A 24,826-nucleotide genomic window follows, 5' to 3' on the forward strand; every position below is an offset into this window, starting at 1 on the left:
AGATTATTTTAGTAACATAGCAACACAAATTAAATTATTCTAAACTAACGATGTTTATTTTTTCTTAGTCAAAGAGCTCATACTATGTAAGAGTTGCGTTGTACGAATAAAATTCGAATTTGAATTAGCGGGGAAATTTAGAGGCGCGAGCTATTTGTGATTAAACAGTGTGAAGGTTTAATAAAGCTTTGATATTCCATTTAGATATTGCTAATTAGCTATAATTACATGTTCTAAATAGTGAAATAATTGTTTTTTTCAAATTATATTGGATTTGCAATAAAGGAAAGGTAAAGAAAAGAGAACAAAAGTTGCACCAGACAAGAAACACGTCGTAGCTTAGAGCTCTGTGTTTTTTCCGGCCATAGCAGGCAACACTGTTAAACGGAAATAGTCAAAATATAACTTCCCTTCCTGCATATAAAGCTCACTCACTATCAATAAATATTATTAGTATAAAGAAAATTGATGCTAATTAATTTTCTTGTAATATTGATATTATTTAAATAATTTCTATGTTAATTTTCTGATAAAATGTGAAAGATATTTGATTAACGTTGTAGCGCAGACGGCTTATGTCAAAATGAAGGTAGCAGACAGAAATTAATAATGTGTTAAATTAATGTGTGCGGAATATGTGGTGCCCTTGGGATTTGTGTAAGTTTGCATATTTATGTAGCATAACATTTCCTATATACGATATTATTTGGCTTGTAGTCGCTAATTATAGACTGATAACAATCTACCAAAAACATGACAGTTTTCGCTGTCATTGATTACATTCACTCAAAAGGAGTGTTGGTAAAATTGTGATCTTATTCGTTATTCTGATAAATTGTTTCGCCGTCGTTTTCATTAGTTTCGTGTACGAATTATGTACCATTTTACAATATTATTTTCGCTATAATTTGAATCGCATTTGAACGAGATTATTATTTTTTTGCGGACACATGGGGAAAGGAGGGGGTGGATGTTGGTTGTTAGGCACGCATACTATTACAATTAATATGAAATGTTGGTATTTCGCCCCACAGTTCTTTGAGAGTTTGGAGGTTGGTTTTCTGATGTGCAAAACTGAATCGCAACTTGAAACTTCATTATTCACGAACCCTATGCAGTAGCTGCCTTGGTGTTTTAATGGTCGACCCACCACTGATTGAAAGTTACATGATCGAGTACCGCCAGTGCTCAAAGTGGAAATTGTTAGGCAAAGAGATGTATGTTTGATGCCAACTGGATATGGGTGGCGGAGGGGGTCGAGCTTCCACTTCAATCATAGAGCATCAACATAGGTGTTCCTTTGTGAATGTTCCATTCATTTTATCGGTATCAATTACAACTCCGAACAACACCTCTCACTCGTTTATTTCGTCATGTTTTACTTTCGTACTTACAGATTGATTGTGCATTGTGGAACATTGTGTAGTGTGTCATTTTACTTTTCTCACGAAAATAATGTCCATAACAGTAATTATTGTTCGTCCTTTTTTCGCTTCTGTAACACACACTATGGCGGGCACAGCATCGTGGATCAGTGGCTGTACAGTGTTTCCAACCTTCTTAACCGAAAAATGCCCCAAAAAACCATTGATGGATAGCCCCAAATACCATTCACGCATAGCCCCAAAAATCATTCACGGATAGCCCCGAAAAACATTTACGATATCCCCAGGAACCATTTCCGGCAAGGTTAGGTTCAGTTCGGTTAGGCAAACATAGTTAAAATTTTGAGTCGTCGTTATATCAGGAATGTATATTTTTGTTTTTTTCATCTTCTTGCATCACAACGGTGTAGTTGGAAACACTGACAGGAGGTTACGTCATCAAACGGGAGCAACATCCGGCTCTCGTACAGGAAGGAAAGAGCAGCAATGGCAATTGTGCGTCGGAGAGATATTTTTCGTGAAAAACACATGAATTCCTGCCCAAGCACATTCAACGACGAAAGAAAATTCCTCCAGGAACTATCTAAATGCTAGAAAAACTCATTTCAGTAAGTACTTTCTTGTGTAAAAATGAAGAAATCCGTTGTTTGGAGATGCAAATGTTACCATTTTATCTAACCACAATTTATCCACATCATCATGGTTAGCCAGAACTGGCAGGAAAAAAATGTGAAATAAGCAATATGTAGACAGGCCGAGTGTGATGGCCACGGTGGCTCAGTCGGTAACGTGTCTGACTACCATGCTATAGGTTCCGGGTTCGATCCCCGGCCGGTTCAAATCCGGGAACTTTTCTAAACGATGGAAGCGGCCCCGGTGCTGGGGGAAACCCTGGGGGGTAAAGGCGGTCAGGGGCGTGATGCTGATCACATCACCCCCACTCACGACCGGATCAAGAAAGTGTGGGGCGTTACCCCCACACCCCCTATACGCCTTCATGGCGTGGTGCTATGCACAGGGGAGCGCTTTACCTTTTTAGACAGGCCGAGTGTAGATATACAGGGTATCTGTAAAGGAACTCATGTGTTTTGAATTCATGTTATTTTATTACATTCCGAATCAAATGTGTATTTAACATATTGTTATCGAACTACCATGTTCGAAGTTTCATTATCTTTGGTATAATTCAATGTGTGCACATTTACAACCCTACAGACATCAAGCCACACTTCATTCCACACACTGATAAGCATATCTATAGGAATTTCATCTGTAGTTGTGGTTATCCTTTGGTGCAGGTGGTCAAATGACTGGATTTTTTTATTGATACGCAATGCCTTTTACTTAACCCCAAAAAGGATAGCGCTAAATCGGGACTTCACAGTGCCCAAGAAAATGGGACCTGCCGTCGCTATACATTTTCCTGGGAATTGGTTGCATGGCTTCAATGATCAACTTAGCCTCTAGAGCTATATGACTGTTGTTGCTATCTGGTGAGGATTGTGTTAAGTAAAAATTGTTTGTTGACGCTTCATGATTATACTCAAAATACCATTGTATACTTCAGCAAAAATGATGCATGTGTCTTTGAAACCCAGGAGTTCTTTTTCAGACATACTGAGCACATAGACAGGCCAAGGAATTTATATTAAATTTGCAAAATTTTTGAGTAGAGCAATGATGGTAATTTGAGTGAGTCCATCAAATACAAGAGGTTTTTAATCTGTAGGTTTCTGCGTTTCACTTTGTGGAAAGCACTAGTACTTGTGGAAGATACAGGCCTGCGAAGAAACACCCGTTGCATAAAATAAGGATGATAAATATTAAATATCGCTAACTTAGCCAACTCTAAACAGATAAATACTAATACCATTATGCAAAATTTCCTGGATAATTTGAGCTTTCTGTCTCACGAGTACAGGAGAGGAAAATATGTCAGTTGGAGGAGCATATTTCATGGAAACACTGAGCATTTTGAGTGGATATGTTGAAGAATATTTCTAAATATATTATTGTGTGTATAGCCCATATAATTATTTTCACATAAAGTTGTCCAGATTGTATTGGTGGTAGAACACGTTCAGTGGTGAACTCTTACCCCTAAAATGATTCTTATTTTGAGTTGGCTTGACTTGCCATTCTAGTGGATCAAAAAAAGTAAGCTTTGTACTTTTCCATTTTAACAATGAATGAAGATTTCACAACATTTTCCATTGTAAAGTGTCTGACTAGAACATATTTCTTGCAGATCACGTGGGCAGAGCTTTTCCAATGCCCTGTTCTGAGGAGTGGTGTGACCATGCCACATGGCAGCAGTGACCCTGCCGAGAACAAGCACAGCTCCCACTGCAGCCTTCCACAGGAAATGCAATCACGAGTGGAGGAAGCTAAGAGCGAGGCTTGAACAGCAATTGCAACAGGATATTGAACGGTAAATTTTCTGATAGCTTTGGTTACATGCATGAGAAAATGTACTCAAAGTAAGCGTGGGCTGAAATCAGTGTATGGTATCAACCAATAGCACTGTTTCAGTATAGGAATGTATCAGTTTAAATTTAAATACAGGTACTAGTTACTTCTTTTCCTATTCTGGACACATTCCAAATGTGCAATTACCATATTTGCCGGCGTAGAAGATGCACTTTTTTTCCTTTAAAAATAGGTCTGAAAAGCAGGGTGCGTCTTATATGCTGATACTCAGTTTTTGATAAGCTTTACTTCTGGAAATTTTCTCTGTTCTGAGTTAGACAATTTCTTTCTTGCTTCCTTGTGTTGTGTGATGAAGAATATTAAAATGTATTCTTTCCTAGTTAGATTAGCTAAGTTTTTCATTGAAAGTAGACCTACATATTACTTTATATTTGAAATACTATAAATTAATTATAAATTCAGTGATAAAGCTTTTTCCTCAAAAATGTGTACAAAAAAGAGCAAATATGGTAATTCTCTACAATTTTTTTGTGCCATATATTTTGACCTAAAAATGGGACATCCCGAGGAGATCAATTTAGCCCCCCCCCCTTTTCCTGAAAAATTGGTTAAGTCTAATTATAAAATTATTGTTATTATTGACATTATTATTATTTATTAAAGGATGGATCTCATAAATGATAAACAATAAATGAAATATGATTTCCCGTTGTAAAAAGGTATTAATTATTACAATCTCAGTATGATTTACATAGCGTTTCTCATCCTTTCTGATCACCCCTTGATGTTAGTCCTACGCTAAAGTTCAGTAATGCCAGAAGTATTAAGCAGAAGAACAAATCTTGAAGGCAGCTTTATTCTTCATAAACCACGTTCATAAATCTCCCCGAAAACCTTACCTCACATATCAGACACACAACTCTAGATTTTTCATTTCAGTTTGTGTCAGTATGCAGAAACTTTGAATTCTTTATGCAATTCTGTAAAGAAACCGCATGCTTATTTATTCACTGTTCTACAAATAACTGAACACATACAAAACAATACAACATGTCTCTCAAATTTAGATTTCGTTTTCAAGATAACTCCTAGGCTTTTATAAAACTGGACAAATGGTGGCTTTTTAATAAAATGAACGGGACAACCAGGACATGCCTCTGAAACGGGACGTAAGATCACCCTAAGCAAAAGTACATTTTGATATTTGATTATGTCTGAATATTTTAAAGCAAAAGAAAGGGCAAGGGGTCAGTGAGTTAGTCAACAGGTGACAAATGGTTACTTGAAAATTACTAAATAGGGTACACACCTAAAACCATTATCTCTCATCATATCAACTGTATTTCTACACTTAAACCACCTCTTTTTCAGTGCCTCAAAACATGCAGCATAGCAGTCTTTGTAGAGAGATTTGTTGCATGTTTGGTTAATTCTTTGTTTCTGGATCGAATTTGTGAACACCTACTAAGAGCGCACTTTTTGGAAATTCAAATTATTGTATACATTAAGCTGTAGCAAAGTATCTCCCAACTGGGAATTCGTTGAATTCCTGGAATTATGTGTGAAATTGGCACTAGGAATTCTGCATGACATGAAAAATGACTAATTAAAATGCACATTTTGGAGATTTTTTTTTATTTCTTGCTGACTATCTTCATTAAAGGTATATATTATTTGTAAGGAGGGGGGGGGGGAGTTAGTCACTTTATTTTAGATGGCGAAAGAGGTGGGATGATTGCTATTATTTGTAGATCTTGAGGGTAATAATTTAATTCTAGATTTAAAAGGAAAGGAGGCCAGTTGACTATCATTCATTCATTGGGTGAGGTGATTGCTTGATTTGGATGTGAAAGAGGTACAGGATTTATCATAGATATGAAAAGGGGAAGCAAGTTGTTGATCACTCCTATGGTAGTTTTTGTCCTGTTAGCAGGGAGGGGTTTCTTTAAATTCTTCATGTACTTTGAAAATGTGCGAGGAACTACATATTCATTGTAAAATGTTAATACAAATTAATTTTTAATATAATATTTACAGTGGAACCTCAATTTTATGTTTTTCAGGGGGCCAAGTTGCAAAATCTTAAAATGGAGGAAAGTTTTATAGCATTTTGCTCTATTGGAATCATGAATATTGAATGTATAATGCGGGAAAATGTAAAACCGGGGTTCCACTGTATTATTCTTTTTTTATTTTTGGAAATCACTTTGAAAACATGGAATTATTAAATAAGTATTTTTTTTTAAATCTTAGCAATTAGCCAAGAGTGGTAGAGAAATGAAGCAAAATAAACCAAATCAATCAGTGATTTAAACCCTAAAAATCGGGCAAATTGATTTTGATTGAAAGTCATTGTTTGGGGTTTCATAAATATAGAACCCACGCCCAAGGGTAGAAAATTACAGGGTGCCCGGTTGCCATGGCACCTGAAAATTTTCACCTGCCACCTGAATTTTCAAATTCAGTTCTAAAAAAAATATATGGTATTTTAATATTTCAAGTTCACTTATGGAAATTTCAGTTACCTTTTTTTAAATAGCTAGTGCAGTATGTGTTTTTTAATGTATTTGTGGTTGCTGTATCATGTGTATAATTAAATATAAATAATAAACATGCTATTAAAAATTTCCTCAATGTTGATAGCCAAATTTTAACATATGTGATATGGTAGGGAAGGCCACTCCAGCACAATGATTAATTACTTTTAATTCAGTCTTGTATTAATCAATAAATTAAATGTTTTAAGATCATGTTTCATAATATGTGGCTTTATCTTAGTTGGATTCATGGCTTTCTTACACCGTATTTGCAAAGAAAGAGAAAGGAAAAATACAAAAACTTACTCCTGAGAAAAAGGGGCTGGCACTTGAATTATTTTAATTTTTTTCTACCTCTGCCCACAGCTGTCTGATTTGATGTGGAATCATCTGTAGCATATTTCGTTAAGGTTATATATGGAAACACTACTTACATTTTTTAAATAACCAACAAAGTCTACTTTCCTTTCTCACATATTATAGATTTTTGGAAGGGGAAGGGGAGAGGATGCTAGGTTTGTCACTGCTGAACCAAATTAATCGTAAACCCTGTTGTACCAAGACTTTCAAGTAAAATCTAGCATGCTATACATATTATGTACTTGAAGTTTTTTTAAATGTTGTAGATAAAATCAGTTAAGATTATTTTTGTGGCATTGAAAGTGCTGTTTTATTTAATTAAATTAGATTAATTTGTTGAAGCATAATTCCATCAATTTTTTTTTTACTATGATAACACTTCCTTTGGCACAGTTTTCATTGATTATGGAAATTTTATTTGAAATATTTCTAGTTTTTAGTCCATTCATGAATGCTTAGTAATTTTGATAGGAATCTCTGTTTCTCCCTCTTTTTTATTCCAACCTCCAATACTTTTCAGGTACATTTAGTACACTTTCAGTGAAGAATAAGCATATGCTCTTATGAAAAGTATATTTTCATTATGAAGCTTTTATGGATGTTCTACATGGTAAGCAGCAAGAGAGGGCTTGCTTATTTCATGTACATGTTGCCGCACACACATATGGAAGTTTTACTAACACATGTAGAAGTTTGCATCTTAATTTTTCACCATTTAATGTACATTTTTTTGTGACATCAAATTTATTTCTAATTAACTAATATTACCTTCACATGAAAATTGTTCTGAAAGTAATGTGTGTTTGCATGTCAGGCCATATCCCATGAACATTTCACTACCATATTCAAGTATTGGATGTACAATCGTGACACACAAAGTTTCCGATTTGTTAAAAGAAGAACTCAAATTAAAAATATTAACTTGGTAACTTTTTAGCTTATTTACAAGTTTATTTTATATGCCCATAAAATGAAAGGGGTGAATCAATAATTATTCAAAGATCTTCATAATGCAGTAGAACTTAAGTTTAATAAAATAGTTGGAAAGAAGGAAGTGTGTTTTTCCTGTGCAACTCATCCTTTGCATTTATTAAGATTAATTAACATTCCATTGTTTTCACAGCATTCTACCACTCTCTGAAAAATATATCGCAACTTTAAAACATTTGAATTGCTTTTTATTTCCCTAAAAATGTCATCAGCATGTAAAAGACAAGTTAGTGAATAACACTATTTACAATATCATTAATAAAAATTACAAATACAAGTGGACGAAGAGTAGATCCTTGTGACACTCGACAAATTATATTTGCTTTCTCGGAGGTTGTTTGCCCAATTTAAACTGAAAAATTTCTATTCAGTAAGTAACTCTCAAAGCATATCAAAAATCTGGGGAACATTCCAAGAATATCCAGTTTTTATAATAATAAATTATGGTTCACTGCGTCAAAAGCTTTTGATAAGTCTATAAATGTAAAATCTGTTTGCGATTTCTTAATTCGGGTTCATTTTATAGAATCTATTAAAACTAACCGTACATGGACCTTTCATAAAGCCATGCTCATTAACATTAATATCTTGCGGGGTGTAAGGGGAAGCCTTCTGACAAGGCACCAAGACAACCTCACTTGCACGTAATGTACCCCGGTAATTACAGTGTTGCATGCTCTTCCATCTGGAGCTAAGGCCTTCATAAAGCTGTGTTTGTCCTGTGTGCCAAGTCCCTCTTTACAGCCTCAGCGTTTAATAAGTAAGGATATTTTAGTCCTCAGAGAGAGTATAGTTTTAGCTCGTGTTAAGGAATGAAATTTAAAATATGAATAATGAAGTTTTTAATAGAGATATTTTATTTTCTTGTCAAAGTCTGTCCTCAGTTTTATTTTAGTTAAGGGCATATCCCCATATTGCGTGATGAGCAAATATAATCTATGTGTTGAAGTGCCCACAATTTCAAAATCAATCAATTAATTAATATATTGCTAGATAATTTGCAATTACATGTTCAAACATTTTAGATATTGCATTTAAGATGGCTAATGCAAAGTAGTGATTGCTGTCCAGCTTCCTGTTATGCTGTTATGGTTCAACACTGGTTTTACCTTCTCCTAACTTTGTCATGTTGTCTACAATTTCTGATTCTTTTGTTGATGTCAAGAACCAGTTAGCAGCTCTTTCTTTTCACTTCATATGCCAACCTTAGAATTACTGAAATTATGACAATCATGCTAGTGGAAGGGCATCACATTTGAGTTATGTGGCCGCGGTGGCTCAGTCGGTAACGCGTCTGACCACCATACTCAAGGTCCCGGGTTCGATCCCCGGCCGGTTCAAATCCGGGAACTTTTCTAACGTTGGATAACGGCCCCGGCGCCCACCCAGCGTCGAATGACATGGGTACCTGGGGGAAACCCTGGGGAGTAAAGGCGGTCAGGGGCGTGATGCTGATCACATCACCCCCACTCATGACCGGATCAAGAAAGTGTGGGGTGTTACCCCCACACCCCCTATACGCCTTCATGGCATGGTGCTATGCACAGGGGAGCACTTTACCTTTTTTTTACTTTATTTCAGAGAAAACAGCAAACAGGCATTGCATTCAGAACAAACTTTGCATATGTATTGTGAAACTAACTCATTACATTGTTAGTAAAATTAATGCATTGTTTAGAGTAGCAAAATATTAACAACTAATATATCCAAAGTAGCATGCATTTATCCAAATTTATGATGATAATCAGTGCACTTTTCTTAAAAATATATATATATGTATATATAAAATAGATGTGGGGGTTACTCTCAGGTAAACCTCCCCATCTCATAGGCAGTTTCAAAGGCTGCTTTTAAATTTTCCTTGTGTAATATAAAGTACATATTTTTTGCCTCAATTGAGTTTCAAGACAACATGTGAGGTATGACCAATAAAAGTTCAAGACATGAGATTCAAGGAATCAGTTAAAGAAAGTCAAATTATTTTCTCCAACTTTTACTTTTAACTGAACATTACCTTCATTGAGTGGCTTTGTTTTGCCTTGAGGTCCAGCAGGATGCAGACTGTACAGAAGACCGCCAAGAAGTGTTCGATAGTATATAAAAATACTATTTGTGGCAGACTTTTCAAACTCCAAGCTCTGTTTTCATGTTTGGGGGAAAGCAATAGCTGGACACGGCTAATCAAAAGAATGGGGAAGGGGGGGGGTTTGTATTGCAACCATGAGGATGATATTAATTTAATAGGGTACCAATGCTTTTCAATGCTCATGTCAACTGCCTGCTTATGCTCCCACCCTCTATGACAGTCCTCTGGACACACTTGTGGTACTGCTATCCAGCTGTTGCCTAGGATTCTACACATTTCCAGTATTTCATTTTCAAGTTGTCCAGCTTGTTATCTACATGGCAATGTGCCTCATCTGTAGCCAGGCCCTTTAAGTGGCTGACTTGTCACCAATGGCTCTGGATTTTGAGTCTGGGCCAGGGTGTTCCTTTGTGAGTGTTCTGTCATCAGTTTTCTGTAATAACAATTTATTCATGTCGTGACAATTAGCCTACTGAAACACAAAAAAACAACATGTGAAACAAAAAATGTCTAGTATTGTGCTGTTTTTGTGTTTTGTGTTTTAACAAGAATGTTGCCAGCACGTGATGCAAGAATGTTTTTAACATCATACAAGAAATTATGCATACTAATAACATGGATGCAGTTATAAAACTAACATCTCTTTATAGTTAGAATAATAAAATATTTTATCAGTTGGCACCAGTTGGAAAGTAAGTATTCCAGTTTTTATTTCTTTCAGTAGCCAGCCAGGAAATGTAGTTCCATAAGCAACACAATTCCCCTTGTTAAAAAGTTTCTGCAGCAAGTTGAAAACTTTCAATTGGCATTGTGCAATGTATTTTTTTGGGGGGGGGGGGTTGTGAAATGTTGATGTCGAAAGTGTTTGATTATTCTAACTAAAAAGATTTGGGCTTTCTTCAGAGATTGACATTTCAAAATTGTGCAGAATGTTCCCATTTTGAAAAATGTAATTCATTACCATAGTCATTTTTTATAATTCCAGGATCTACACGCACTCACTCTACTGGGATCTGGAGCTTGTATTTAACTCAAAGACTATCAGGACACATCAGAGTATCTTGCAGGTCAGGGCAGCTAGGTTTTTTGCCGAATTTTGCACCAGTTTTATTGCTACACCAAATAATAATGGCTTCCAGTCTATTTCATTTCAAAAGTGCCCAGTTGGATTTGTAGAGGCATTTATAAGGTAAGACCATTTGTTAACTATTGATATTAAAGCTGGGCTTATTCCATTTTATCCGTTGTATTATTCCCTGAGAATATCTATTTGAATTTAATTCTCTAGTGCAGGTGTTTCTAAATGGTGATGGCTTGACTTTGCATAAAATTATTATGTTTATTGTCTTAACCTGATTTCATCACATGGCCCTAACAGGACATGATGCCCTACACATTGCACATCTGGTCCAGGACTTCCAACAGACCCCTCCCCAGCAGTCAACAACACATGATAGTTTTAAATGCAATTTTAATCTGTTTTAACCCTTAAAGAGAAACATCGATCTGTGAGACCTTTAGTGTTTTGCACGAGGGGCGTATCATAAAGAATTACACTTTATTGTTTTAATGCAAAATGAAATGGCGTAATTCCACGCACTGCGCAGGATGGGCGCATAGGTACCTTGTCTACCGCCAGGTGGCAGCACCGTGTGACAGTGCATAGTCTGGGGCCTGTGCAGCCGTCGAAGCACAACGTCACGAGTGCTGTTGCGGACAACATGAAACAAGATGAACGTGGTCAACGATGGACGAGTTGGTTTTTGTGGAAGGAAGGGGAAACAATGGCACGTATCCATAGATGGTTAGTGGCTGTGTGTGGCGAGTATGCAGTGTCACGGAAAATGGTGTATAATTGGGTAACTGGCTGGAAAAACGGTCAAACGTCGACGGAGAAGGGAAAGAGTCCAGGGCGACATGTGAGTGTGAAAACAGACGCAAACATCGCGCATGTGGAAAATGTCATACTGGAGACAGGCGTGTGATGTTTACGGAACTGGAGAGGATTACGGGATTAAGCAGACAAACCCTGCAACGCATTGTGCACAGTGACTTGAAAATGGGTAAAGTGTCAGCTCGGTGGGTACCGAAATGTCTTAACGCATGCCACAAACAACAACGTGTAGACATTTCCAGGGAGCTTTTGGAACTTTACGACCAGAATCCAGCTGATTTCATGGGGAAGCTTGTGACAGGTGATGAAGTGTGGCTGCATTACCACGAACCGGAAACCAAATCCCAATCCATGGAGTGGAAATATAAGGGTAGCCCTCCACCCAAGAAATTCAAAACAGCACCCACGGCTGGGAAACAAATGGCCACTGTGTTTTGGGATAGTGATGGCATCATCCTCATTGATTGGCTACCGAGGGGAACCACCATTAACAGTGCAGTCTACGTGGCAACACTGACGCGGTTGCGTCGTGCAATTCAAAAGAAGAGGCAAGGCAAATGGGGCAAAGGTGTGCTTCTCCAACATGACAATGCCCGGCCGCACACGAGTCGTGAAACAACAGCTGCTATTGACCGACTGGGTTTCAAGGTGTTACCACATCCAGCATACTCTCCCGATTTGGCACCATCCGATTTTCACTTGAAGAAGCCCCTGCGTGGTCACCATTTCAACAATTGTGAGGAACTCCATGAGGCTGTCGAGCGATGGGTGCACACAACTGAAAGAACTGGTTTCAAAATGGTCTCGAACGACTTCCACACCGCTGGCGTAAGTGTCTACAGCTCCAGGGGGACTATGTTGAGAAAGTGCATATAGTCAATTAAATGTATCTATGTCTGTATGTAACGAATACAATAAAGTGTAATTCTTTATGATACGCCCCTCGTAGTTCTACAGTGTGGCAACACTGATTGAGCTGTCTCCCCCCCCTCCATAGTACCTTATTATCACCCACTTGCCTACACTCTGCACATGTTACTGCTCAATTTGTGACTGTTGTTACGAGAGACTTATTGTTGTTTGAAAACATGCAGGTCTAACAGACCGGGTGTTTTGCATTACATATTCGATGCCAAGGTTGGAAGTGATTTACATAATACATTTTCTTCGTTTTGTTCCCATGTAATTTTAGTTTTCAATAAATTTGAGTTATTAATCATAATTTTGCCCTTTTATTGTCTAAAAAAACTTTAAAAAAATGTAATAACAAATATTAAACAATAAGGTGTCTCAGACCGGATGTTTCTAATTTTGAAGTAGAGACCTATGTTTCTGTTTAAGGGTTACCATGGGGTACATCTGCCAGTACCTAAGATCTAAAACTGAAACTATGTGAAACGTGAATAAGTAACTTTTTGTGGGCCTTCAAAAGGAAGATGTTAGCAAATTTTATCGAAGTACTACAAACTCTAAGTACAGGCTGGGGAAGAAAAACTTTATGATTTTTAAAATGATATAACACAGTGAATAAAAAGAGCTCATCTTTATTCATATGCTAGCCTTACAGCCATATGTATGCCATTATTATTGAAAAAAATATATTATAATTTACACCAACATTAAGTACGGAAAATATCTTGCAAATGGTGCCCATTTTGGTCCACACTCTGTTGGAGTCGGTTGCTGAAACTTCTCTTTTCTGGGGAAGAAAAACCTACCAATTGTTATTTTGTTATTACGTCGCGTCACGTGGTGGGGTCATGGGAGGGGAGGGTTGGGGGATTCAACTCCTCACTAGCTGCCATTTCAGTCACCATGGAACGCAACACACCGTGCTTTCATTGTTGAAACACCTTTTGCAAGATGTTATTTTCCGCACTTAATGTTGGTGTAAATATTTTTTTTCCCAATAATAACAGCATACATTTGGCTGTAAGGATAGCACATGAATAAAGACAACGCTTTTTATTTACTGTGTTATATCATTTAAAAATCATCATTTTTTTTCTGCCCACCCTGTACATGAGTGGAAAAAATTAACTTTAATTTGTTCATGATAAATTAGTATATTAATGATTTTCTGAACATCTTTTATGCTTGCCACTATTTCGTGTAATCTAGTAAATGAAATATGGATGTAATAATAAATTTGTTAATTTGGGCAAATACCAGGAAATAATGCCCATAGTGCATTGTCAAATAACTGTATTATGAATCTTGAAGTGGCTCAGAATGTTTAAATGTAATTGAATGGGTGAGAGAAAGAAGGAACAGATTCCACAGAGTGTAAGTGTTTGGGAAATCAATGAAATAGTTCTGGGGCTCAAAATATTGTATTAATTAAAAAACTTTCTATTGTGAAATTATACAGGGTGAACAGAAACTATAAGGACAAACTTCAGGAGGTGATTCCTGACAAGAAAAGGAACAAAAATGTTCATATCAACATATGTCCAGAAACGCATATTTGCCATGGTAGATGGCACTGAAGAACGACATCATCCTCTCATAACAACACTCACTGTGCTTTTTTGTGTTGTAGATTGTATGATTAGAGCTACGTCGAAGCACCATGGTCCGTTATTCATACCAGGATGGTATTTGTATGGTATTTGTAGTTTGTATGGTTTTCGTATACGGTCAAGTAGATGAAAACGGTCGAAAGGACGCACAGAATTATCGAGCCACGTACCTGGACAGACAGCACCACTTGGGCCTTTCATACAGCAGAACATGGAGGGCAGCCGTGGCATGTCCGTACACCAGAGGAACATGTGCTACACAATATTGAGAACAAGCTCCAGGCAAGTGGCCCGCCAGCATGGTGTAAGCCAAGCGATGGTCTTGTGTATCCTACATGAAAACTGCTACTATCCCTATCACCTGCAACGTGTGCAGAGATTATCACCAGCGGATTTTCCTCCAAGGGAACGGTTTTGTCGCTGGTTTTTGCTATATACCACCAGCATATTGGGTTTTCTGTCGTCAGTCCTCTTCACCGATGAAGCGACCTTTGGTAGAGATTGCATCATCAACCTACACAATCGTCATCTGTAGGTTACAGCCAATCCTCGGGGAAGGTTGAATCATCTCATCAGCAACGGTTCAGCATCAATGTTTGGGCAGGGATTATTGGCGACCACCTACTTGGACCATTTGTTCTTCCACAACGCCTTAACGGACAGATGTATCTGGAATTCCTGCAGAACACTTTGCCTCCTTTGCTTCAGAATGTGCCTTTGGCAATACGATGGATGCATGATGGAGCGCCAGCCCACTTTCGCATTATTCTTCAACACCTCAACAACCTCTTCCCCAGAAGATAGATCGGACGAGGAGGCCTTGTAGCATGGCCCACTTGATCACCGGACTTAAACCCCTTGATTTTTCCTTGTGGGGGCATCTAAAAAGTGTTGTGTATGCTGAGCCAGTTCCTGATGTGCAGACCCTTGAAGAGCGTGTCCGTGTAGCCTGTGACGCTATTCGGGTACAGACTGGACCATTCGAACAAGTGAGGCATCCACGATGCAACGTGTGGACGCTTGCCTTGCATCCCATGGAGGCCACTATGAACACCTGTAGTAACATGGATGAAAGTCATGTCATGTAATGTGTACCGGTACTAATTGCTTTATTGCAGGCTCACCGCCCATTTCCGGACTTATATTGATGTGAACTTTTTTGTTTCTCTACCTGTCAGGAATCACCTCCTGATGTTTGTCCCTATAGTTTCTGTTCACCCTGTATACAAAGCTCTGACAATAATTCTAAAGCAATACTTTTTGTAAATTGTTAATACGTAATTAAACACAGTTATAAAAGCATTGTGGAATGTTTTCCTTTTGGTTCTCACTTGAACGTAGCAACAAATAAATGGACCTTTTTAAAATTACAGCCCAGTTATTACTTGATATAACATTACTATGAATGCAAGGAGAGTGTTCTGACCAACATTAACAATTCTACATAATAAATTTTAAGTAACACAACATTTTCTTCAAATAGGTGTAAATCTGCAATGTGAATATTACTTTGAACAGTACTGTCTGTATAGCACCGCTAGTTGCCATCAGAATGTTCATAATATGCAGACTGCATGGATGTAGGCCATGATAAAATGCTGTCATACAACTCTTTACAGTCATCTGGTACATAATGCGCAATTTTAGCCACATCCTCAATTTTTATTTCTGGTTTATTGGAACTTTCCCACCATAAGCATTACTAGTAGGAAGCACAATCTCACCGTCTTTGTAGAGCTTGAATACTTCACCCCTAAAGCAGTCTATAACTCTTGTGCTGTCATAAATGCTTTTTCTTCTTCTTTGTGTATGAAATTCCTGTACTTGCTAATTTGAAACACTTCTCCACTTTGCAAGCTCTTAGTGCTCTTCTTATACAGCGTAGGCCACCATTGCTTAAAGTTGATTATATGTTGATTTTCAACACTTTTTACTTCAACTGTTGGCTCCTTTTGTCGTTGCTGAGAGCTAAAAGGCAAACATTGCATGAATGTTTTCCTTCTTCCCGTCAATGATAGTCCCTACTGACTGCTACTACAAGCTGAGAGGGAGAATGTTTGCTTCCTCTGTGTCAGTTGGTGCAGCTTAGCTAAAGTAATAAAAGGGCTATCTCAGTTCAAAATTACCAAAAAGTGGAATATTTACCTTCTTTCTCTCATCCATTCGATTCTTCTGTGACATTCTGTCAAGATTTTATGTAAGGGGTTTTCAAAGTAAATGACCAAAGTTTAAACTTGCGATGTACACATGTTATGTTTGTTAGGACTAGTGTGGGCTATCCAGTGCCTGATATGAATGAACTCTCTTTTATCTCTTTAGCACTGGAGACACATTTCTAATGAATATTGTTTGTACAATCTCATGGTCATATGTGAGCGTCTACTCATACATTAATATGATGTAGTGTGGATATTAATTGGTTGACGGTATTTAGTGATGTAATAACTGTATTTTTGTTTCTCTACACGAGGTATCTTGGTGACACAAGTGCACTTCTCCCTTCCCTCCAGAACCTCCTAACAAGAGTGTGACATAAAAAATTACAGCAACATAGCACACAATCCACATATGCATTGGATTTGACTGATAGGTTGAGTTGGTGTTTTAAGTCCACTTTATGCACAGTAAGGCTAATCGGTTGTGGATTAAAGAGGGATCCGAACCACTGTGCCATGTGCCTCCACCGGTTATCGAACCCAGAACACCTTGATTACAAGGTGACGACACTACCACTGCACCATCGGGGAGGCCCACATATGAATTGGAGTCCATCGTGAAGCACAAAAACAAAGAAATGAAATGCATACCTGCACCATCACGATTCCCCGATGGGAAAGGGTTATGCAAGGATTCCAAATTATTACACAAACTAACTACATATCCTGAGACCTCCGTGGCATAGTGGTTATCACACTGTGTTTCGACAGGGGTCCTGGGTTTGAATCCTAGCCTGAGCATGGCTGTTCTGTTTGATTGTCCCTTCATCAATCATCCTCAGCTTCACGATTAACCAAAAGTGGCAGAACAGTGAAGTAAAATTAATCAAGTCAAACTAACTACAGTTCCCACATTTTAAGTTTCCAGTCATGCGCCCCTTAAGAACACTATAAGTCTTGAAATTTCCAATAGCACAAGGGTCAACAATGTTGCCTTGTCATCATATAGCTCGTTGAGTACACTTCCAATCCAAATGTGAACTGGATTGTGTCCCGATTTCATTGATCCATATCCCTCATTCACATTAGGGATAGCAGCAAAATCCAGATAATGGATATCTGGATTTCAAATTATCCGATATCCATTTCGGATGCAACATATAATCTGGATAATTTGGATAATTAGGTGGAACAGATTTGATGAAGGATTTGTGGAAAATATATACAGTGAAATACAAAAATGACGAATAAAAGAATATGTGGATAGCCTGTAAAATGGATAAACAATAAAACTGTCTGAATAATGCACACATTGGAATATCTGAACATTTTGGATAATCCAGATATATGGGTAATCCAGATAATCTGAATATTGTATATCTGGATAATCTGATTATTGAATATCTGGATAATCCAGAAAATTCTGTTATTTGAAATCCACATAGAAAATTATACAATATAAAATTTTATCCAGATTTGGCCATCCCTAATTCACAAACCCACACCAATGTCAATGTACTTTCTGCTGAATTATTATGCAATAAATATTATATTTCAATTTCTTTATCATTGTGTTTGTTTCTGTTTCAGAAACCTATATGCAAAGAATCTCATTCTTGAGGAAGAAGAAAATATTCTTCAGCATTTGCAGAAGCAGCTGTGTACTAATGGACTTCAGAGGCACATTAGTAACTCCATTGAAAAAGCAAGCAGCTTGGATTCTATAATAAGTCCAGAATCAGTGTATTTAACTCCAGACTGCTCCCCGATTGACGTCTGTGATCCTTTTTATGTTGCTGAGAATGGAAGTGACTGTGTTGTTAAGCCCACAAGTGAAAACTTGTATGATGTGCAGCAAGAAATTGAAGTGAAGGTCAACAGTGACACAAGTGATATTGATGCTTCTGCACGTAATAAAACTGCTTGTAAAGCAAATTCTTCTTCTTATTCGTTAGTACCAGTAGATGAAGTGTACAGCAGAGAGAGCCCTGTTCACAGCAGGAGATCGGAGAACAAAAAACATAAATTTGTATCTCGTAAGAACAAAATATTAGAGAAAGAACTTGCGGAACAAGATGAACTTTTGAAGTGCTTTCAATCCATAATCTCTAAAGAAAACAAAAAACATAGGAAAAGAAATACTAAACCATTGTCACTCGTACCTTCTAGTCATAATACCAAAGGACAAAGACCAGGTTGTGATTCATTACATTATAAAGAAGCGAGTCACAAAGCTAAAAGTAATTATAACATTCGCAGAGAAAGTTTTAAGAAAACCAGACCAAAGCTAGAATTAACGTACTCTTCTGGTTCAACAAATATTAATGTTACAAAAGCAAGAAAGCGTTCTAGTGGACTAGTTAAAAGTGACAGTTTTACATTCAAAAATTGCAGAGACAGTCTTTATCAGGATAATGTACCGACGAGTTGTGAATCTACGGAAATTCCTAGGGTAGGAAGTAAAGTTAGCGAACTTACGAGAGAAGATTCAAAAGATACAGACAATGAATTTTTTGAAAGTAGAAGTGATTTTGCTGAAGAAAAGCAAAATACTAACATGGATTGTGTGATATGCTGTAGGTCCAACAAAGCCCACATCAGAGACAACCCTAGCCCTGCCCCTTCCCTTAGTGATGAGGAATTCCTCGACAGCCCTTTGAGTCCCGACATCATGGAAAACCATTTAGATACGAAAGGCGTTGACTCTGGCACGGAACTCACCATCAGTTACCATGGCACCGGTAGCGATATAACAACTTCCCCTCATGGAGGAGAAGTGTCGGTGAGTCCTCTTCCTGGAAGAGAACACACCGTATCCGAGACATCGGGTGTTGACTTGACTCTTTCGACCGAGGCAGTAACAGAAGATTTTCCAGATGATGACACGGGTACGAAGCAGAAGTTGACCACCTTAAGACCTTCAAACACTCCAGATGAAGCATCAGATAAAGAGGATGGGGCTTTCCCCATAGACGACGATACCACCACAACAAGTGACGATACTCGTCAAGAAGTATATGTAGATGCAGTGGTCAGTGAGTCCGTAGATGAACGAAGTACAAAGCCTTGCGATGGTGAAGTGATATCTGTCTCTGAGTCCAGTAAGCAGATGGGTTTAGATACAAATCATGAATGCTGTGATGCAGGTATCCTTGAAGCCATGCTTATTTCGAGTGATGTAACTAGTGGCCAGGTTTCAACTGAGGAACAGTTTGCATCATACGAAAGCCATACAGCTGACAAGGAAGAAATTAATTTACAGAATGAGGAAGTGGCAGCAGTTAGTGTTGTGGAAAAGGACACAGGAATAGAATGCCATGAAGAAGATAAGACTGAACTTGGTTTGGGCAGCCTGAACATTGAACTTGCAGCTGAAGATAAAACTGTTGAATTGTCTAGTGATGCTTTGGTAACGCAGAAAGATGATGATAATGAAGTGATAATTTCCCAAAGAGAACCAGATGCTCCTGTTACACATCCTGGAAATTTTTTCATTGATGCAGCTTCTTTGTTAGATGAAGATGAAATAGTTACTCAGTTCCCTGCATCTCATGACACAAATGTTAAAACCCAAAGTACAGGCGCTGATTGTACTGAACCAACAGTTGGAGAAGAAACAGAGACTATCTTAAGCAATCCTACAGATGAACCTTTATTGATTACTCCTTCGTATTCTGCTTTTATTAACCAAGATGTAACAGTACCTTCGACTGAGGATACTCAATTCAAGGATAATACTGAGATTTCAGAGCAACATATAGGAGTTTGTGCAGTGCAATCTTGTTCCTCTGAAAACGTGCAAGATCAGTCCGTTACCCTTTCAGATGCCAAAGCAGACAAGGTATCCATATGCAGAGACAGTTCAGAAGATAGCTTCTCAACGGTTACGCTCAGTGGAGAAACACCTGTAGCAGCTGATATCTCTCCGCCAAAAGAAAATAAGTTTACGAATGTTAAGAGCAATGGCGACAAACATGTTTCAAACGGTAAAGAAATGATTGCTGAGTTCTTTAAAGAAATTAAAATGACAGATTTTGTTACACCGGTGCCTCTTAAAAATAATGAAGAAGAGAAAGATGAAACAGATTTACATGACTGCGGTGAAGAGGGAGCCGGTGCTTTCGAAAGCTCAGAACAAACGTGCAGTGAGTTACGTAGAGAAATATACCCATCGATGGAAATTTGCAATTCCGAACAATATGATACTATAGAAAAGCCAGAGAAAGGGGAAGAGGAACAGCTGGAGAAAGAACACACTCCTTTGTCGTGTGATGCTTATTGGGCTGGAGAGAGAACTGAAGATGGTCACGAACCCACAAACTTCGATGAAGACACTAACAGGTACACAACAGTCGTGCCTGAAGGTGATACTTACACGAGGTTTCCTCCACTGTTAGATGATCAAGCAGACATTCGCCCTTTGTCTCGTGAAAGTGAACTAACAAATGCAACAACCAAAGAAACAATATCTGAGACCGACAGCGTTAAGGAATCTACCAGTAGCCCAGAAGGCTCTGAATCGCATCCCCCTCTCATAAGAAGAAAAACGTTTGAACTTGATCCAGACGATGAGCAGGTTGCATGGCTGAGGCAGGAGTACGAGCGCAGACAGGGGAGTCTCCTGTTCCAAAGCTGCATTCCTCAGTACTCGCAACATGTTACAGGAAGCGAGGGAGCGTACAACGGCCGCAGCATAGAGGATAGCATTGGAATGAATTCAGCAGCCTCTCAGGACACTGAACTCTCAGAAAATATGAGTGATATAATGGAGGTTATCGTGCAAGATAAACCGATGGAAGAAAAGGACAAGATTCAACGTTTTTTTAATACTCAAAATATAGTCCAGACAACTTCTGTGGCCGATAAACATCCCAGTGTTATACTACCCCAGTCTTCTTTAACTTCTAATGTTGTTCTTCCTGTTGTGGAAGCTGAAATCACACAGAAAAACGCCCACCATTTTCCTCTCCTTGAAGATGATATTCATTCTCCTGATTCGTTGAATAATGATGGCCCGATGGAGGCATTCTTCCCAGAGACGGTCACAGTTAACGAGACTGAGGACACCATTCAGTCAAAGTATTCAATGTTCACTAAGAAGAATTGGAAACCTAATATGGACACAGCAAGTCCCATGGATAGTTTCTTTAACAACAATGTAACCAATGAAGAGAAAGAATGTGATGAAAATGGTGGAATAATTGAAAAGCAAGTTAACGAATATCTTGAAAAGGAATGCATAAATCAGCAAAATATTCAAGTATCCAGAAGCTGCCACGAACAACAGGATGATGCCTACAAAGAAAATTTCAAAAGATTATCTAGTAGCTATGATAATTCCTCAAGACCTGTAGTTTCAGGAGCCCTAACGTGCAGTGACATAATTGATCCAAAAGTTTACGAGAGCCCTAAAAGACAAAAGCGAACAGAATCTACCCCAATTGTTTCCGGAGGTGTGTCTACCGAAGACTTCGTTGCACCTGTCATAAAAGCAAGAGACAGTCCACAAACTCGAAGAAGAACCGAATCAACTCCGATTCTGTCAGGTGCTAACACTCTTGTTATTGAATCCGAGAAACCAAAATACAAGGGAAGTCCAAAGTGTCCACGAAAATGGGATGCAACTCCCGTACTTTCAGCGTGGGTCGTGGATATGAGCGATTGTGGGGGCAAATCACCCGAAACCAGGAGACGGCGAAGGCAGAGTGACTGTGTTCCGATAATATCTGGAGGCTTACAAGCTGTGGAGTTTGTGGAACAGCCCGTAGAAAGCCCCGGAAAGGTGTCAGAGCGAGAACTTGCAGATGCGAAAGGAAAGAATAGTTCTCTGGGCTTTTTTGTTGATTTATCAGATGACGTATCTACAGAAGACAGTTCAGGGAGTAAGGCAAAATGTAAGCAAGAAACAACAGCTCAGAAACGAAACATGTTCTCAATGTTCATTGATATCAGTGACGTTAAAAATGAATCTTCCAAGGCAAGTTGCTCGGATGAATCTGTTAAAGAGAGAGCTCCATCCACTGCTGCAATGCAAATACCTCCTAGGAAACCAGCTGGGCTCAGTTCTGATCCTATTCCATGCAGAGCAATAAACACACAGTCTCAAAGACTGACCAATGTATCTACTGACAGTGATGAACCTACGCCGAAAGTGTGTGAACAATCGAAAGGCGTTTTCATGTTCATTGATGCGAGCGTGCCCCCACCAGAGAAGCAGCCTGCGAAAGAACCTCAGGAGAAGCCTCAGAAGGAGAAACAAGGCTTCTTCATGTTTATTGAAGCCGATCCACCAGTCGTACGAAGGCAGACACACTCTGGGTCCAGACCGACTGTGAAACGCCATTCTTGGAATTTGGATGCTCAAATAACTGAGGAGCAACGTAAACACAAACGAGCACAAAGCTTATGTGTGGATAAAAATATGTTATTTTTGTCTGAAGATGGAATTGTCAAATCATCGAGTGAGGAGCGATCCACGATGAAACTTAAGACTGACAGCACTCAGTCCTTGCATGAAGGTGAAGGAAGTCCATCAAGTAGTTTCAAGGGTTCGCCACTCAGCAGAGACAAAAGCAGTTCCACAAAGCAGCTCTCATCGTATGCAAAACTGAGAGAGAAGATAACACGAAGATGTTCCAGCTTTGATAGTAAAGTCAGCTGTTGTAAGCTTATGGAAACAGAACAGTTTACAAGGACAACAGAGAAATTTGAAGATGCACCAAGTGCATATGATGCCAGTGAAACCAAGAGAGAATTTTCTGCAAGTGATAATAGCAAATTGGTGAAAGTAACTCCTAAGGAGCAAAGTGATGTGTCAGACGAGAAAGATGTTGATGATAGTAAAGAAATTCAGGATGGTCCAGTTAATGAACATGGAGATGCCAAATGCTGCATGCAGCATCTTCCAGGCAAAGCCGTTGATGAACATCTTGAAGTGTCTAAAGATGAAGCAGTTATTAATAATGAAATATCAGGTACAGAAACAGCACAGAAAATAGAAGATAAAGAAAAAGAAATTAATATTGAAAAGGAAGCGAAACCTAGCCAAGATGTTACTAAGACAGAAGATACTTGTACTTCTCATGTGCTAGATAGCATGATGACAAAATCCACAGACAGTCAGGTGTCCAACAAAGACACGGACAAAATGAAATCATCAGATGATGGATCCTCAAGAACCGAAGGCAGGCCTCTCGTTAGATCTGCCGTATTGTCTCACGGTAGATCGGGGAAATTGTTGCCGCACGCAGCCCAATCTCCGTTACCTGGAGCCAGAAGCCAGTCGCCATCGAGCCTTGCCAGCAGCACTGTGCTCACCAGAGGAAGGAGCAAATCCCCTACGAGTCAGTCGCAAACGAGCACCAGCACCAGTTTCCCTTCGTGCCACAGCCCTAGTCAAGACACGGATGATGTTGAAACGCAGTTCTCGGAGACTTCCGACATGAGCAGCATGCAAAGCAGTGTGGAAAGATCAGGCTTAGGTGAGTACATGTGGTTGTTACTAAGGCTGAGACAACTCCATGGTGCAGCTGCCTCTGAGAGCCTGCCAACGAGTTTTTGCATTCAGAAACATGTTTTTTTTTTAGACTTGAGTCCGTACTTTCTCTTTTCAAGTAGCTCCCCATCATGTTGACCCATCATGAAATTTTGGAGGCTCCCACTTTGAATTGAACCAAGACAATTTGCATCCAAGACGAGAGCTCTCTAACCATTTGGCTACATGGTAGCCCTGGATCAGCTGTGCTGATACTAAAGTCCAACCGGCCAAAGAAAAAACTTCAGGAAACCCAGACTTTTCGCACCCAGTTGTGGGAGTTTCAAGGGGGGAGGGGGAGTGGTGTTGCTACATGCCTGATTTTTGTCCAGTCGTACGCACCTTTTGCTGTCAACATGCACTCTTCGCTCGCATTTCAGGGAGAGGCATGAAATCGGAGACCCGTTTGCTTGCTGCCACCTGTTCCAAAAACGAGTCGAAACGAAAAATTTGGCAATGCAGATTACTACGAGAATTTCCCCTCACCACGGCAACTTGACCAAGCCGATAGGTTCAGCTGTTCATGTGACCCTCCCTGGCTTTTGACAGAAAAGACAAAAATAGAATTTTGAAGTTTATTCTTTTGCCGAAAAAGTTTTCATGTATGGGTACTGATTTCCATGTAAGCACCAATGCCAGCCAATAATTTTCTGGAGTAATCTCATTGGGTATTCACAAAATGCCACACAACATTTTCAAGCAGTCTGTATGTCCTGAAAATTATGCAAAATTCATGTCAAATAACTTCTGGTAAATTGATATGGTATACTTCCAATTGAGTACTTATGTGTATTAACATATATAAATACGCTAAACTACTTCAAATTGTTACAAAACTCAAGTGTTGGTATCAGTGGGAATGCAATAAGAGTAATGTTCAAGGTGGTATTGTCTCAGCCTTAGTTCATATGAGAACTTCCATTTTTATGATT

General features: G+C 38.7%; 1 protein-coding gene across 2 annotated transcripts in view; it reads left to right on the forward strand.

Moving 5' to 3' along the window:
• The first annotated feature begins 569 nt into the window (after positions 1 to 569).
• Positions 570 to 24,826, forward strand: part of LOC145987594 (uncharacterized) — a 45,893-nt gene continuing 21,636 nt past the window's right edge. The window contains exons 1-4 of one of the 2 annotated variants that reach the window (XM_083121951.1): positions 570 to 657; positions 3,634 to 3,816; positions 10,774 to 10,977; positions 17,951 to 23,841. In XM_083121951.1, the coding sequence (XP_082978077.1) occupies positions 3,692 to 3,816; positions 10,774 to 10,977; positions 17,951 to 23,841 (6,220 nt within the window). In that variant the 5' untranslated portion in view covers positions 570 to 657; positions 3,634 to 3,691. Of the gene's footprint in view, positions 658 to 3,633; positions 3,817 to 7,232; positions 7,323 to 10,773; positions 10,978 to 17,950; positions 23,842 to 24,826 lie in introns of those variants that run through there. The other variant, XM_083121952.1, reaches the window with a different exon arrangement.

Source organism: Lepisma saccharinum, chromosome 5 (genome assembly GCF_977018435.1).
Source record: "Lepisma saccharinum chromosome 5, izLepSacc3.1, whole genome shotgun sequence".
Taxonomy (NCBI): Eukaryota; Metazoa; Arthropoda; class Insecta; order Zygentoma; family Lepismatidae; genus Lepisma; species Lepisma saccharinum.